The sequence below is a fragment of the Lasioglossum baleicum genome, chromosome 4 (assembly GCF_051020765.1).
Source record: "Lasioglossum baleicum chromosome 4, iyLasBale1, whole genome shotgun sequence".
Classification (NCBI taxonomy): Eukaryota; Metazoa; Arthropoda; class Insecta; order Hymenoptera; family Halictidae; genus Lasioglossum; species Lasioglossum baleicum.
The window spans coordinates 17,736,983-17,754,332 of NC_134932.1; the positions used below are offsets into that span (position 1 = coordinate 17,736,983).

Genomic DNA, 17,350 nt, shown 5'->3' on the forward strand with positions numbered 1-17,350 from the left:
TTACAAGCAAGGTCATTTTTTTATTCTGATCGAGCAACGACAGTGTTACAATGTAACTAATGCCACAGTATTGGTATGATCAACAAGAGACACAAATCAGTACCTTGTAATCTAGAAAAAATACTTCTAATTGTGATCGCCATCGTTACTCTCCGTTACGGTTGTTCAAACGTATTTTCTTTTGTTCTTTTAATTGCTGTAATTTTATTTGGTTGTCCGACCCGAGGTCTCGGTATTTGTCGGCGTTGTTTCAGGCATTTTTACATTTTCTGTCGGTTGGTTTGTCTCTCTGTTTCCGACCGGCTTTGTTTTCAGCTTTTCCTCTCCTTGTTTTCGTTGTTACTTTCCCTTCTATTCCGATTCTCCTTTTTGCTTTTCGTCTTCTCCGCCCAGATATTCATCCCATTTAGCAATTCGGGCTTCAATTTCTGCGTCAGTTTCCAAGATTCTGAAGAAGAGTAAAATAATATATTAAGATTAGTCACTTTCTCAGATTTTATGCGATAACGAAGAGTAATATCTACAAAAGTTTAGAGGACACATTGTTTTTTGAGAACAATAAATTGTTTCACTGTTGTTAAAACAGGATTTCGAATAAATAACGCCGATATAGAAGGAAAATAATTTATCGACGACCGGTTAAGCATCGGCTAAGTATGAACATGAGCCGGTAAGGAGAGAAGGCAGTCGATAACTTACTTGTATTTCGTTTTTCCATCCCAGATTTCAGCTGATATTTTTCTCTGGCTAAACCAGCGGCCGTTCAACAATTGCACGCAAGCCTGAGCTTCCGCTGGTTCTCGGAATGTCACTTGTGCAACTCCTTCAGGATGTCTCTGCAAGCAGAAAATATTCGAGTTTGAATTTTCAGAAGCAGTCGATACGACGGATTTCTTCTTTCTACAATATTTTCATTCATAAATGTTGCACAAAAAATTATTCATACCATTTCTTCCTTATGCTATGCAATTTCCTACACATGAATGCTCCGGAAGTGAAAAAGAAACATTTTAATATTTTTTAAATAGGAAACATAATTGTAGGTCAATTTTCGAACTTACAGTTGACTTACAGCTGACTCTTTGTAAGAAATGTTTATTGCAATTCTAAATATAATTTTTCATAGGAGAAACTTGTGTGTGTGTGTGTGTGTGTGTGTTAGGATAATACTAAAGATTTAGTTTATGTTTCTATTTTTCAATTTTTAGTGTGTTCAGAGTCTCTTTTTAGAATTTCATTTGCACCAATTGTTGATTTAGTTACCCCTCGCTTTATTCTTACAACGGGACCCATAAGGTGCATAATTAAACAATAGCTCGTGAGATGGATGTCTTTTCACTTTCATTACTCGCGCTTTGTTATGCGACGCAGCCGCCGGTCCTCCTTCCTTTTTACGATCTAAAGCTGTTTATGTCGTTTACAGTTCTCCATAACACTTTTCAGGTCTCAGCTTAAACCACAATTTACGAGACTTCGGTTCCAACATTCATTTTACTGCCTGATCCCGACCGACATAATATTCTGTTCTTTTAGTGAGTTGCCAATGGTACTAAACCAACCATTTTGCTTCTGATTTTATGTTGCTCGTATTACGTGATATGTATAATAAACATTACGTGACCCGTCTGGTTATACAATCCGTAAGAGTATTTTTTCACATGAAAAAACAGACTGAAAATTGTATCGGATTTTCACATGTAATGTGACAATTGTTACCAGTTACTATGCTGAGTTACTAGACTGCGGACCTTCATGCAAAATAAAAAAATTACCCAAGTCAATTGTAAGAACCAGAAGTTAATTTAATTCTTCTAATGTCTTTACCGTTTTGTCATTGACCAATCCATTTTTGTCATAACTGCATCAAATCCGCAGTTACGTTTTGCATGTTACTTTCAAGTGCGTAACATTTGTTAAACAAGATTTGCTATTTACAAATATCCCTTAAAAATCCTACGATTTTATTTCACTGTTTTATGAAACGAAAATGAGGAGCAAATCTTTTTCGAGATTTCGTTTTGGATCCACTGTATATTTTTATGCACAATACAAAAAGTGAAACTTGATCTAAAAATATTATATTATAAATTGTCGTGTATACAATTAACAATTCCAAAACCAACAACCAGAAATTTCCCCCACTACGATTGACGCCAAACAGATTTCGAATTCATGAGAGAATAAAAATAAAACGAGCTGTGAACTAGTAGAACCGAGGAGTATAAAGCAAATTTCCTGAATCCCAATGAAGTCAGAGATGTGAAACAGTTGAGAGAGCCGAGGCCATGGACGAACCTTCTGAACCGACTGATTTTTTTGCCAATAATTCTGGCCCTTGTCATTGTGTTAGAGGATTCGGACCCTTTTGCACGGATCCCGTGGAAACACTCGGGAAAATGTGATCGCGGCGCTTACGGCAAATTGGCTGCCATGCGAATTTCCTTTCGCGCGCGGCATCGCTTTTGATCTCGATGCTGGCGTTTTTCGCGGCCGCTGCGCCGTGCTGGCATGGCAGTGAGTCTAGCGGCGAACAACCGGCCGCACCGGTAGACGACGGAATTCACTTTGACATTGAATGGATTCACGGTTGAGAAGCGCCGACTGGGAGTGTCTCGTTGCGAATTTATGGGGTTAGGTCATCCCCTTTCGAAAGTTTATTTGCGTCGGCCCGAGGAGGACCTTCCAGCGAGTTCTTTGTGATCGCCGTTCTGGAGCAACTTGTTCCTGCTGGCCCCATATACCTTCGATCCTTCTACAATTTTCAGCCGAAGCGCATTTTTAAAATGAACTTTCGAACTTCCTCTAAATTTCATTCGGTAGCCTAAAGGCAGCCATCTAAATTTCTTCTTTGTCTGTGCTAACACGAAAGGTATTTTGTGTGCAGTTTATTGCAGATCAGTTTCATATTTAACTTTAATATTGAATGTTGAAGAACACTCTCCGGGCATGTCATATATCTAAATAATAAGTATAAAAAAGTAATAAATAAGTAGTGCAAAGTATATCTACACTGGAATGAATTTCAACTTCAATTTTAGTAGTCAAAGGTCATTGGGTCGTACTTTACCTTCAAATAATAAATAATGAAAAATGTATTATATTTACAATCATAGTGGGTGGTCAAATTTTATTAGCGTCTATGCATACAATAGTAAATATAATAAACAAATGTATTAGAAAAAATACTATTTGTACATACTAATGTATGTAAAATTACTGTACGTAATTATGAAAAGGAGAGTCATTTTTTATTCACAATTTAGGTACATTCCTTCAAAGAAATTTATGGGGATTGATTTAAAAAGTTATAAATTCGTTAAACTCTTCAGTAACTCCCTGAACCAATTAAGAAGTCCACTCATTATTAAGTTGGCAGGCCGTATTAACGCTGCTAGAAGTATGAAGAGTCGTGTGATCGATACTTCTTTTAAAACTAATACGACTAAACGGAGTTTATTATTTTATTGATCTCGAACATTTCGTATACGTACGTAGCGAATAAAATTATATAAAATGTGGTCAAACAAAATTAGCTGGAAAAAGATATTTCAAAACCCTGAAATTTCTAAACTACATGTTTCAAACAGGCAATCACACGAATCAATATTAATTTGAAATTTAAATTGAATAGTGTATAATGGAATATTAACTAGCAATATGTCTCAAACTTTCTAGCAATGATTGGGCAGTATGTACAATGGTTTCTATCAATTAAAACTTTGCTTTAATTAGACGAGTGAAATAGACTGGGATCAATTAGATATTCGTAGAGAATCCATTTGTCCCATTATGAATAATAACGTCCCCGTGGATTTTATTATTTATAATCATAATATTATAATTATTTATAAAAGTTAGTATTAGTTAAATATAAATATTGGTGAACTAGTATGTACCTTAATTTTTAGTTTCTTGAAAGTGGTATGCAAAAAGGATTTGAAAAAAACAATGAAAAATTAGTTCTAAGAATAATACTTTCAAAACAATTTTGTTTTTATGAAACAATAATTTTTAGTAAACACGTATTTCATTCTGTATTAAAATTTCTATACATATAATTCTATAATTCCACAATACGAACTAATTATTCTCCAATCATAAGTTAATAAATCAATATGTGAGCACAAAGTTGGCTTCTACGTCACCATAAACCACATTGTTAAATTGTTATACCGGGCTTAATAACTTCCATGGCCGGGTGTACATATACATGTGTACAACTTTCTATTACAATAATTATACAGCCGTAGACATACATATAATGTTGGCCTACCAAACAGCACTATACCATGATGAGTATAATTCAGAGATTAAATAAATCTTTAAATGTTTTCGGCGCTACGGTTCGATCTTTTGTCACGAACAAAGCAATTTTGCTAATTTAGTCAAACATAATCAACGTTTCGATCCCGGTTTGGATCTTTCTCAAGATTAATAATTTGAATTGCGTCTGTAAAATAAATATGTTATAAAAATGTTGAAAAACAGAAATTATTCAGTGAATTATTGTTATTGAGTGATTTAATGTAAACAAATATTATTCATAAAGACACACTCACATCATCAATCCGAGATTAAATATTTGAAATACTATCATATTCAGAATTAGAAATAATATAGCAAGGATAAACGCTGTTAATACTTTCACAATTCGATGCATAAAATCGGACACCGTTATACTGTATTTTAAATATACACCCGTCCCTCAATTTACGCAAATATACGTTCCACGTGGATTTGATTTACGCGAATAAAAAAACGTGTAAATTGAATCGGTAAACTTGATAAGGTTCCAGAGGCCACACTACTAATGTTTTCCTTCCTTTCCGCGTAAATTGAGGTAAATTTGTCGCGTAAATTAAGATAAATTTGCCGCGTAAAACAAATGTAAAAATGTACCGCGTAAATTGAGAGACGGGTCTACATCATATTTTAATGGAAATATAAATAGGTACATTGAGTACTGTATCATGATGTGAGAAATTATAACCATTTGCCAAAGTAAAAGTACTGCTTAATTACTACTCCTTGTGTGTAACAAAGTAGTTTACTAAAAATGTTCCTCGTTTCTGTTCCTCTTTCATCAATAAGGGATAGAACCAACAAATTCGAACAGAAATCTATAAAACTTTCACTATTCATTTAATAAAACACTAATTTTAATCTTGGATGTCCCAAACATGTTGTACTTCCTTGACAGGGATGATTCCTGAGCTTATTTGAAGTAACTTTTTCCTTTGTGAAAACGTTCTCTGTCACTTTGTTAAGAAGTTATTAACGAAAAATGCAGACCACACAATGAGAGTGGGGCTACGATGGTTCGCGTTAAGCTTGGCGTTGACATTGGCCGAGCCGGAATCCGTCTGTTCTACCCTCGCTTTGATTGGTTCTCGTTTTTCGTGAATAAGTCCTCAACAAAGCCGCGGAGAACATTTTCGCCAAGAAAAAACTTGCTTCAAAGAACATTTTTGGGTCATCCTGTATATCTGTGTTAACACACATTAATGCAGTTATAACTGATTCATTTTATGCAATGTACGTGAATACGACCTTCACAGATAAGCAATGTGAGAATCAGCATATTTATTCATTTATTCCCGACACAGTGCCGTCTCGCTGTTAATATTAATGCACAAGAATAAAGTTATATTGTTTACGCTGTTCATTTCGAGGGAACACGCAAACCCGCTTAATAAGAGAAACAAGGTTTTCTACTTTGTAAGTAAAGAAGACCCTTCCGTAGACACGCGTGCTCTACATACGCGAGAATTCATATTCATGTAGCACTGGTATGTCAAAACTCGTCAACGATGCAATCATAATCTATGCAAAACGGGGCACGCGGAACAGAGATAACGAGCGACCCTAATGTGCTCTGCTCGTTACGTTTAGCCGTCTGTATATTAGGGCTGGACGAATAAGGTCAAAACCTTAGAGACCTCTTCGATTTTTGTCGTACACAAAGTCTTGCAACAATTAAAATTTATTGAAGTGCCAAATGGTTAGAATGTACTGTGTCCTATGACTCCTATGCAAAGTGTTACGAGCTGTTTTTTCCGAAACTACTGCAAATATTGTCTTGAAATGTTTATGTATTAAATGGATTGAAGTAACGTTTAGAATGTTGGACGTTAGTAGCAAAGTTTTAGACTGGATCGTCTTAAAATTTTTATCTGTCGCATGGATCAGACCAGCTAACGTTTCACATAGAATGTAAGAATTTGTATTACTACACTAAAACATTGATTTATCCTTCCCACCACATTTTATGGAATACCATTATTTTACCAAAACAGTGAAAATAGTCCGAGAATTTAAAAAGCTGTTGCATTATTTTTGACACTTTGATTATTTTTCTATGAAGTACTGATGTTTACTTTGCCACATGCTGAATATTTTTCGTATTGTGATGCCAATAATCTAAATTTTCACTGTATGTAGCTATGATGATTAACCCCTTGCCCTTATCACGTCCGGAGACTTGTGGCCCCCTCTACCTTCCCCTTCTACGACGCTTTTCCTCACCTTTGAGGGTAACTTTTTCCCCTCAATTCTCCCTCATCTGGCGACTCTGCCTCCAGCACGGTCATTGAACTGAAGTGCAAAATAGTGCAGCAACAAGCCTACTTGCCTAAATGCCACGCTGCAATCGTCAAACTTCGAAAATATATTTCTTATCATTTCCGGATTGATTGCAGCACATGCTGCAGTGTTTCTTTGATACAAGCACAGCGTTATGCATTACTTGTTGCACTGGATTACACGCGGATATTTATAGCACAAAATGAAACATGCTAATGGTAGGGAATATAAATACATGGCACAGAATGGTTTTAATTCTCACAGCATCGCTTCTGCGAATGCAAGGCTTCACGTTCAATTCGATCGTCGTGAACTAATCTGAGAATTAATGTGAATTATTTCAAACACGCCGACATCGTTGCTATAGCAATGCACTCTTTCGCGCGATGTTGAGATGCTGGGTGCATTAAAGCTCCCAGAGTCTTTTAAATTTTAAAATGTTCGCTGAAACATATGGCGCGAAGGAAGTTTCTTTATAAGCAAGGAGCATATCTAATTGCCCACCGAGTGAAAATTTCATTTTCGCAGGAATTACTCGCACAAAGTCCTTGTCATTTCGTACTGTTTAGATTTTCTGTTCATTCTCTGCCATTCGCAGAGTATTAAAATGCAAACATTTTAATTTCCATATTATTCATTCAATAAAATTATGAAGTATATGATATTATGTATTGTGAAATCAAACTAGCACACTATCATTTGACTTTTTCATTTATATTCTGGAAAGGGTTCTAATACATAACATTATTAAACATAATTTGTTTCTTTAAAATTGTAAGTGAAGGTTCGAAGCTGCATGTTAAATAAATATGTCTCTTCTAATTATTTGCTTATTCAATCGGATACTTACGCAGACGAAATCTTCTAATGCAGAAGAAAGGGATGAAAGACATGTATAATTTTATATAAGGTGTCCCAAAAATGTACTTCCTTGAAAGGGGTGATTCCTGAACTCATATCAAGTAAATTTTTCCTTTGCGAGAATGTTTTCTGTGGTGTTGTTAACGACTTATTAACGAAAAACGCGGGCCAATCAGAGCACGGTTACTGCAGACGACTCGGCGACAGGTGGTGCTGAGCGGGCCGATAATTCCTCAACAAAGCCCCGGATTTATTTTCGTAAACGAAAAAGTTATTTCAAATGACCTTAGAAATCACGCTTTTCAAGGAAATACATTTTTGGAACACCCTGTATATTTTACAGAAACTTTAAATGTCCGGTACTTGGAAAACTTCCCCTACATTCAGCATTGTCACTATTTCTTGTAGAGAAGCTTCGGTATTCGGTACGTACTTTTGATGGACGTTCTTTTCGTGTTTCTTTCGGAGAGAACCGATAAAAAAGGTTAACTTTATTCTATACTCACGTCGTAAACAACAACTTTTCGGACATCTCCACATTTTAGGCACTCGGACCTGATATCCTGTTGATATTCCAATAGCAATGCGACCTCCTTGTCGAAATCCGCCGGTGAGAATAGGTTTTTAATAATTACCACTCTTTCATGTTTGAGTGGTTCGCCCAGCGGACGTTCTGGTCTCCAATCGAACAATCTGTAATAAACATATAACGATGGAAAATCAAATATTCAATATGAGCCAATTTAGGCCAAAACAATTAACCACCTTTCGAGTATTATTTTACATTTCACTGTCAAGGAATCCTTAACTCTTTCTATGTATTAATATATTTTTTTAAATAGTTGGGCTTAGTATTGCTGAATGAAAAAAATATTTTAAAAAACTACACTATTTCACTAATCTTCTCTACTTTTTAATTTATGGAGTTAATCAATTTGACAAATCAGCGGTTCATTATATCGAACTGCGTTCGTACTGAAAACAATGTTTCGGCATGTTTGGATATTACAATTTGGAAAGCAGAACAGAAGTTAATACAATGGAATTTGATGATACGTATCAGTTACGAGATTGATGAAATAGTTCACATATTAATATTGTTACAACTGTAATTGACGTGTAACGCAATTAGAAGCGAACGAGAAATGAAGAAGTATCATAAATATACAAATGTAAATGAAATTCCAAATAATAAAAAGAAATGCCAAAGAAAGATTAGGTTTCAAGTAGAAAATATTTTCTAATTGGCCTTGTAAACCTACAAATGCTAAATGGGCCTTTTATACTTTTTTTATAATATATTTTCATATTTTATTTATGCTTTTATTACTGGCATGTAGGTAAATTGTACAATGACTGGCACCCTAAGCCAAAATCGTAGTAAAAATCTTTTTATCTTTTTTTGAAATGTTTAAACGAGCTTAACTTTCATTCGTAAAATGATTTTTCTATACCAGGAATTCTTAACATTTGCTGTTTAAATCAGAAGTTCCAATAACTACTGCAGTGCCAGCAATAGTACAGTTTATCCTAATATGCAAGGCAAAGATGATCCAACGATCGATAATATCACGATATTTACGTAGTGTTGAGGAAAATAAATAGAAATAATTAACGACCAATTAACGATAGAATAGTGGATAAAATAAATTGCATGGTGTCCAAATTAGGTGGGTGTACAATGTACTTATCTTATGACAGTAATGAAAGAGGTTGATTATATTGGATCAAGTGCCTACAAGGCGCATGTGTATTGTGTCCACACAATAAATCTAATAATACCTGGTTTGTAACTACAAACACTAATGTTACTTAAATGGCATGCTATTGAATGTCAATTAATGCATTATGACTTCGATTACAACGCTATGACAACAGACATATAGTATGCCACTTAATAATCGTTGATGATCTACGATCATAAACGGGGATGGCGTCAGAGGCGAACCTGTTTGTAAAGCGATTCTCGTTATCGTTTTATCATCTTCATTTTCGATAATGATTTTAATGACTCATTCTGTATTTAGAAATTCCGAGCCATTTCATTAATTTCATAATCAATAATTTACCTTTCGATGGGTGAAACAAAACCATTTGTTACTTATTGCTTGTTTACTGACTTCTTCCCCAAAGTAGTATGTGCTGATAAAACTATGTTATTTCTTAATAGATATTTATTTTATGACTGGTAGAGCGGCGTTCTCGATAACAATACACAGTGGTGATCAAATTATCAGAACCACTTGCATAAATTATAGTTAAGTAGAATTTTATGAAACATTGCAAATACGCGTTTAACTAATTTCAGGGAACATTATCCGTCACGTAATAAAATTTTACAGTTATTGGCTTCAAAATCCTGAAACATCCTTTTATTACCGAAATTAGGATTATGTTGCTAAGTTTTATATTCTCGTAGGCAACAACCAACCTGTCAATTAAAACGTTCACATCTATTTTAAAGCATTTCCATATTATTTTATAAAAAAAAATATAATCTATTAAGATCTAGACACTAAATGGTGAAATGTAAAACACAGCGTTTGATTATTCATCATTTCCCCAAGTTTTCTTTAGAAAATAAACTCCGCAAAGAAAATCCTCTTAAAATCACATAATTCCGAACGCAGCGTATCCAAAATTTCCAAGAGATAGGATCCTCCAAATACCATCACGCATGGATTAATATTCAAGCAAGCCCTAAATGCGGAAATTCCATGATCCATTAAACCCGGTAAAATATTAAGTGCTGCGTTAAGCACTTGTCTTCATTGTAACTAGTACACCGCCGATAAATCCAAGCAGAATGGATCACGCGGGAATAAAGCGTTGAAGGATCAATGTCTTTCGAAGCTTGTATCGCGAGCATAGATCTCGCTTTATTCCCTCGTAAGTGCGCGGCTCAGTTTGCCTGGCCGATTAAATGAAGCGTAAAATTTCGCGGCATCGTGTGTGGTAGACTCCCAACGAGTTCTGGCATTGTGGGAAGTCTTAACACATTTGTTCGGGAACGCATTCCAACCGGACCGTTCAACCTTTTTTGCAGTTCGGCAAAATAAAGCTTCCGTCACGAACAATACAGAAATGTTATCTCTCACTTCGCATCTCCGTGCGTTCGAGCCTGCCTCCATTCGTATTTCCGGTATCTGAATGTTTTTATTTAACGCGAACGAACCATTTGTCTTTCTTCTACCATATCTATTTATTTATCTAGGGTAACGGTACCCGCGTCATATTCCGGTATATCATGCTTCGATCGTACTTTATTATTATTAGTATTATTTCTAATTTACCATCAAATAATATGTGTAAGCATTTTATGGAACATGAAACGTTAGGCTGACGTGAAGCTCGTTTCTCATCGTAGTTGCAAGCAGTATTAGGGACATTCCTATTGATTTTTGTGTCGCAGTAATGAGCTCCTCCTTCACTTTAATGTACATAATGCTGAGGGCTTAATTTGTTTACTAAAAATACAAGAGATGTTTCGTTCTATATTCTTATTGTATAATAAAACTCCCCTATGCAATTTAAAGCTATATGTATAAAACATGTACAATCATATGTACAACAGTACTTTGGTGACCGAGAGGGAAGAAAAATGGTCTTATTTTGACCTTTTATGAAGAATGTTTTTTACCACGTTTTTATTAGCTCGCTTTCTTGTCTGTCTGTTTGTCTGTTCGGTACAAATTTTGCAATTGATTTTAAACTCACTTCCCGATAAGCTAGAGACTTGAAATTTTAAACATAGCTCAGAACTGGATGAGAATGCAATATTAAAAAAATTTTTTTAAAAGCCTATGCGTTTAAGAGATATGAACTATTAAATTTAACCGTTACACCTCCCCGCGCGACGCTCGGTAGTACGTGATCGCGTTCAGCGATTCCCACCCTGCGCGACAGCGCTCCCTACTCCACTACGCGTTCCCACATTGATTCAATCCCACTCCACTGTCCTGCTTCGCACCGAAGGAGCTCAATTTGCGTTCGAGCTCCGTGCGGTGTTTAAAAAGTTACTACGTGTTATTATACTATAATGTTTGTTTACTCTTTAGCTATAATGTTTGTTAACCTTTAGCTTCGACATTTTAGCATGGCGTTTGTTTTCGATATAACGCGGACGGAGTCGCAATACCGTCTGAAATTTACTACATGTCTCTGTTATAATCTCATCAAAATGTACAAAATCGATTGAAAAATTTCACACACACAAGACTAAAAAGCAGAAAATAATTATTTAAATAAAAATAAATTTTTAAAAAATACCACGTTTTTAAAACGGACTAAAAAGTATAAAATAATTTAAATAAAAATACATTTTTTTTAAAATATGTTTAAAAAACGGACTAGAAATGTTATACTTTTTAGTCCATTTTAAAAACGTGGTATTTTTTAAAAATTTATTTAAAAATTTATTTTTATTTTCCAATCCGGAAATTATAAAAATATGAGAACGCTTGACAATTTTGTTTGTCGCGCCAACGAGAATACAATCTCATTGAAATGTACAAATTTATACAGGGAAAAATATTTATTTTTACGTGTTTTAATCTCGTTGGGAGAAAATACTGTAATAAAATGTACATTTGCAGTAATAGGTACATTTACCCCACCTGTCTAACTGTCTAGAACTTTGTACCGAATTGGTTCAAACGCTTTCCTATCATTCCAGCCAACTACGTAGACGTTTGCCCAATCAACGATGCTGATTATTCATCTGACGATCTGTCGATTTATACAGTTACTTGGCTATTCACATATGTATCGTCAACTATGTAGCTGTCCGCATATCCTCTGGTACGTGCATCGGTTCATCAAGTCGTTTTTCAATTCATTTAGTGAGATACTCGGTAGATTCGACTGATTCTACAGCTCTCTTGTTACATATTGTGTATTCATTATATGGGTCATCTACTCACCTGCATACCTAACTAGTTTTCCGAAAAGTCTATTGTCCGCTTCACAGTTCTTATTATGAAGACACAAGTTGAGAATTAGAAACGTTTACTTTCACATTATTAAAGATCTAGGTCGTCTCAAAGTGAAAAAATATGTCAAGTCCTTTTTGACCTTGTGTGACCTTGGCGGTCATTCTCTCGTATACGAATAAATTCGTTTTGGTACACGCTTTTAACCCTCATCGGTCCCGCGTGTCAATTTGACACAGTTTGCCCGAAATAAGTTATATTGTTCTGTTATTTCTAGGTAAATTTACCCGAAACTTCGTGACTTTTATTTTTTAATGCGAAGTACATACCCGAAAAACCTAAGATGTAAATGTTAACTAGTCAATTTGAATAAAAAACATTGAGAAATAACTACTATTTACCTTGTTATTTCATCGATTAACCACCGTATCAGTTTGACACCGAGAAACAGATTCAGTTCGTGGAATGAGGGTTCAAAAATTTCAGACACCATTATATTGCCTGCAAAAACAGTATAACTTTTTCCTCTGTTCTAATTTCGTTCAGAGAAAAATATGCATAATATTTTTTAAATATTCTCATCTGCAAACTGCACATGTACACACATGCACACCTCTCCGAATTTTCAGACAGATATAAATCAGCTATGCTCAATAGAACGTCACTCTCTATTTCCACATCTCAATCTCGGTGGTAATTGCCACCTCGTTCGGATCAATAAATCAAGGATCGTTGGGAATGAAAAATTATGCTTCATTACCATTGCCTACGAGGATAATTAATCGTTGATTTCATCCTATCAATCTGTTAAGCTAGACGAGCCATCTACCAGATAATATTAATTAAGATGATGGGGCGTGTCATTGGCGATTCGAATGCTTCCCGTACCGAGACTCAATTAATAATTAGTGATTCGTACCGTAATTAACAGGGTGTGAAATCGACAACGATACCAATGGCTAAACAGCCGCGGCGCGTCGCTCCGATAAAGTTCCTGCACCGTTACCGCCACAGATTCGAAAGATAAATCGATAAAACGCCACTGCGCGAGGTTTATTGAGCATGTTCCTGCGGGCAGGTTATTAAATACGATAATTTTGTATCGCATAAGATTATGTATACTGATAAATGGACAGCCATGGTACACCGTGCAACGTGTGTACCACATACGCGCAATAAATCTCTGTCGCTGGAAGGACATTCTTCAGATAGATTTACGATGCAGCACTGACAACTTGCCATATGTGGAAGCCATTTCCCTTTCTTTCTTTTCTCGCTATTTATTGAGTGAGACGTTTTGTTAATAACCAAAGAAAAACATACATACAGTGGATCCAAAAAGTATACTAAATTTCCCATTCTCGACAAATTGTTCATATTTCAACTGTGACACTTTCATTAAAAAAGGAAGTTAGATAAGTATGCTTGAACTCATTTTCAAGCTTGAAGCCTCATGCACAAATATTCTAGAATAAAGTAAATGATCGTCTGCGAAAGTAGAGTCTTCCAGCTTTAAAATGAGTCCAAATGTATTGTTGTACTATTTTTTTAACAAAATTATCATTGGCCAAATATTGACAATTTTTTGAGAATCGGAAAAGTGTTCAAATATTTGGATCTACTGTATTCAGTGTCGTCAGACCAGGGGAATCGACTCGAAATGAGGGTTTCTTGCAATTGATGCAAACCATTTTTATTCTGCATAAAGATCCGCAGTCTAATCATTAACAACTAAATACTAAAAATTTTATAAAAATAATGAGTCTAATTCGAATGATATAATTGTTTCCTTTTTAAATGTTTCCACCGTGCAACGAGTTCTTGAACAGTGTTTTAATTAGCCCGCAATTTTTCGTTTCCGTTTCCACGGAACAAGATTTTTAATTTCACTCTAACAGAACACATTCGCACAGAATTCTAACAGAATTCGCAGCTTCCGACTGTTCCGTGTGTAGAAATCGCGATAAAAAGTTAGTTAAAACAAAAATGGGGCATATGTACATTACTAACAAACACACATCGTTCCTTACATATTTATCGTGGAAACAAATGTTTACAGTGCGATGGGGGAATGCGTGGAATGCGTTATCTGGTTAATTTGCGAGCGACACTGTGAAATCTCTGCTACTGATAATTCACGAAACCCAGAACTGTGATTTTAATCTTTTCATTTCCTGGAAATCTAGAATATCTCGAAAAATTCTCCAGTAAATAATTTCTTTTTATGGAGAATATTTGCTCCAATGCTTGTTTTAATTGCTGAATAATAATGTGACTGTAGTTACAAATTATAATCTCCTTTTCCTAAAATTAGCGAAATTAATCAGATTTTAACCTTAAGAGAAGAGGTTTTTCTAAAGACTTCGATCAAAATTACAAATTTCTGAGAAAATGTCACTGCGTCATGAGCGAAGCTGCGCAAAAATAATTTTATCTTCTGCTATATAATTTCAGTACGACAGGATAGTATGCAGATAAACATGTACCAAAGATTTATTCATGAAATTTTTAATAAGATCACTGACACGTCGTGCAAATTGGGCACTGAAAATTCTTATCACGGATAATTTTCAAGCTCGATTCGTAATCAATTTATTCGAGAGATATAATCTGGAATATTTAAATTTCACTTATGTCATCCCAGTAATCGCTCGATCAAGATTTAAGTCGCTCGAGGAAAGTACCGCATGCATTGTATTACTCACGCGGTTCTGAGAACTTGGTTCATCCAAGGCGAGCGAGTGATTCGTGTCCAAAAATAAGGACGTGCTCAGACCGTGATACGTGAAAAGAAAGTTGGCTGCCAAAAAATCTGTCTGTTACATCGGCAACGTAAAACACGGTGCAAAGCCGTGGAATCAGGAAATTCTTGCGCAAGCGATGATGTGGGGAACAACGAACCGTGTGCTCGCTAAACAGAGTTAGAATCACATGCATGAGGTGTAGAATCACGCTATGGTGGTCGTGACATATAATTTTTATACACCCTGTACATAATTCAATACTGCTCGTCGTAGTCCAAAACGCGCATATTCTTGTGATGAACTGGTTCGAAATCGCTTTCGTCACTTGAAGATATTAGAATTAATAAGTCCTTATTGACCTAACCTCGCGGCGAACTTACATATGGCGAACAGAATCTCGGTATATTCATATGTATATCGCATAAAAAAAATCGCACAAAACAAATCGCATAAAAAAGACCGCACAAAAACAGGTTTGACTGTACTATAAACTTAGAAGTGTGCAAATACTTTTTAAAAGTGAAAACTGCTGTATTCTTGTAATTAACCAATATCAAATTTGTTGTAATATTCGAAAATTATAGATTCAGTAGTTATCTATATAATAAAATCTATATAATAAAAATGAAATGCTGTTCGTTGGTCACGACATCACGGGAGAACGGCTGCACCGATTTGGCTACTTTTTTTTTTAATGTTCGTTGTAGTCCGAATCAGGTTTTAAGCTTTAAAAAAATTGGAAAAGTTGCCCGGAAACATGAAAATTCGGGAAAAACTAAAAGTGCTTTTAGAATCATATTTCAATGCAACAAAAAAACGAACGTCGTAGCTTTTAATCAATATTTCAATAGAACGTCGCAGCTTTTAATCAATATTTCAATAGAAATTTACATTATCGACGTCTGTTTGCATTATCGACATTATAAACATTCGCCAATTAGTTAATTTCGGTTACAATTTATTCGCGAGCTCGCAAAGCCCCCTCTAGTGATTAATAAAAATCCATTAGCCTAATATTGGGAAAGTAATTTTCCTTCCATTTACATATGTGTGCCAATACTTTTGCTTCAGTGAGAGCTGCTCTGTTCTTGCAATAAAGGGAAATTAACTTTATATGTATTGTGATTTTTCTTTCATATATTCGTTTGTGTATTATGAACAGTCAGATGTGTTTTTGTTCCTAACAACATTACTATGCTAGAAATAGTTGAAAATCTGACCGAGTACGTCGCTGTTATTTCTATAAACAAATGTAAAACAGTCGCTTTAGTGGTCCGTAGATCAGGCGTTAAATGCGATTAATCCGTAACACGCTCGGTGAAACTGTAATTCCCTAACAAAACTGAATCCAGTCCGATGCACGACGATAGAACCCGGCTAACAGAGGAATCAGGAAATTCTTGCGCGAGCGATAAAGGGACCAGGAACCATGCGCGCGGTGAACAACGTGGGAATCGCGCGGTGGAATCAACGGTGGATGGTGGAGAGGCGAGCGGATCGAACGACATATTCTGGCGAACAGAGAAAATGATCGGGATACGAAACGAGATAGTCAACCGATTCGTGAACGCGAAAAGACCGTTAGACCGAAGACTTCCGGCAAAGAACAGTCGACGGAGGCCCGGGCTCGTTCGCAAATAACTGGTTTTCGCGGACCCGAGGCCATCGAACCTTCTCTCCGCGTTCCCGTCCTACGACGGACAACCGTGCGCGCGGATGAAGACGGCAAACAGCCGGGTAACTGATGATTATGGACACCGTGCAGGGATAAGGGCCCTGTTCCACAGTGTGTACCTGCGGATGTCCAGGTGACGGGAGTTATTTTGCTCTCTCAACATGGCGGCGCGACCTCTCTCGCTGATATTCAGGAATGGCTGCGCTGATAGAGGAGACAGGGACAACTACGTTGACGCAGGCCCGTGTTGATGCCGAGGAACTTTTTCGACATTCGGTGCAGTGCCGCCAGATCGAGGAAATCGAGGGGAATACAGTTTACCCCCTCTCTCATGACCATTAATACGTGACCAGTAGGGTGGAACTTATTTTTCGACCATGAAATAATTTTAGGCACGCACCCCACCCCCTCACAATTGTTCCTTTTCATGAAAAAATGACATATCCAAAGTTTTAGATCAATCGGACGTCGGGAAGACGTGCCACATTAGAGTCGACCTTAGCTATACCTGGTGAAATATTTTTGCGAGTTTTTTTCAGCCCCCCCCCCCCTAAAAT

The 17,350-nt window shown here is 36.0% G+C and overlaps 1 protein-coding gene across 1 annotated transcript in view; it reads right to left on the reverse strand.

Annotated features, from left to right (window-relative positions):
• Barc (RRM1_TatSF1_like and RRM2_TatSF1_like domain-containing protein barc) overlaps positions 1–17,350 on the reverse strand; it is a 107,679-nt gene continuing 90,329 nt past the window's right edge. The window contains exons 5-7 of the mRNA XM_076421331.1: positions 7,950–8,136; positions 700–836; positions 1–448 (exon numbers count right to left, since the gene is read on the reverse strand). Of these exons, the coding sequence (XP_076277446.1) occupies positions 352–448; positions 700–836; positions 7,950–8,136 (421 nt within the window). The 3' untranslated portion in view covers positions 1–351. The remainder of the gene's footprint in view (positions 449–699; positions 837–7,949; positions 8,137–17,350) is intronic.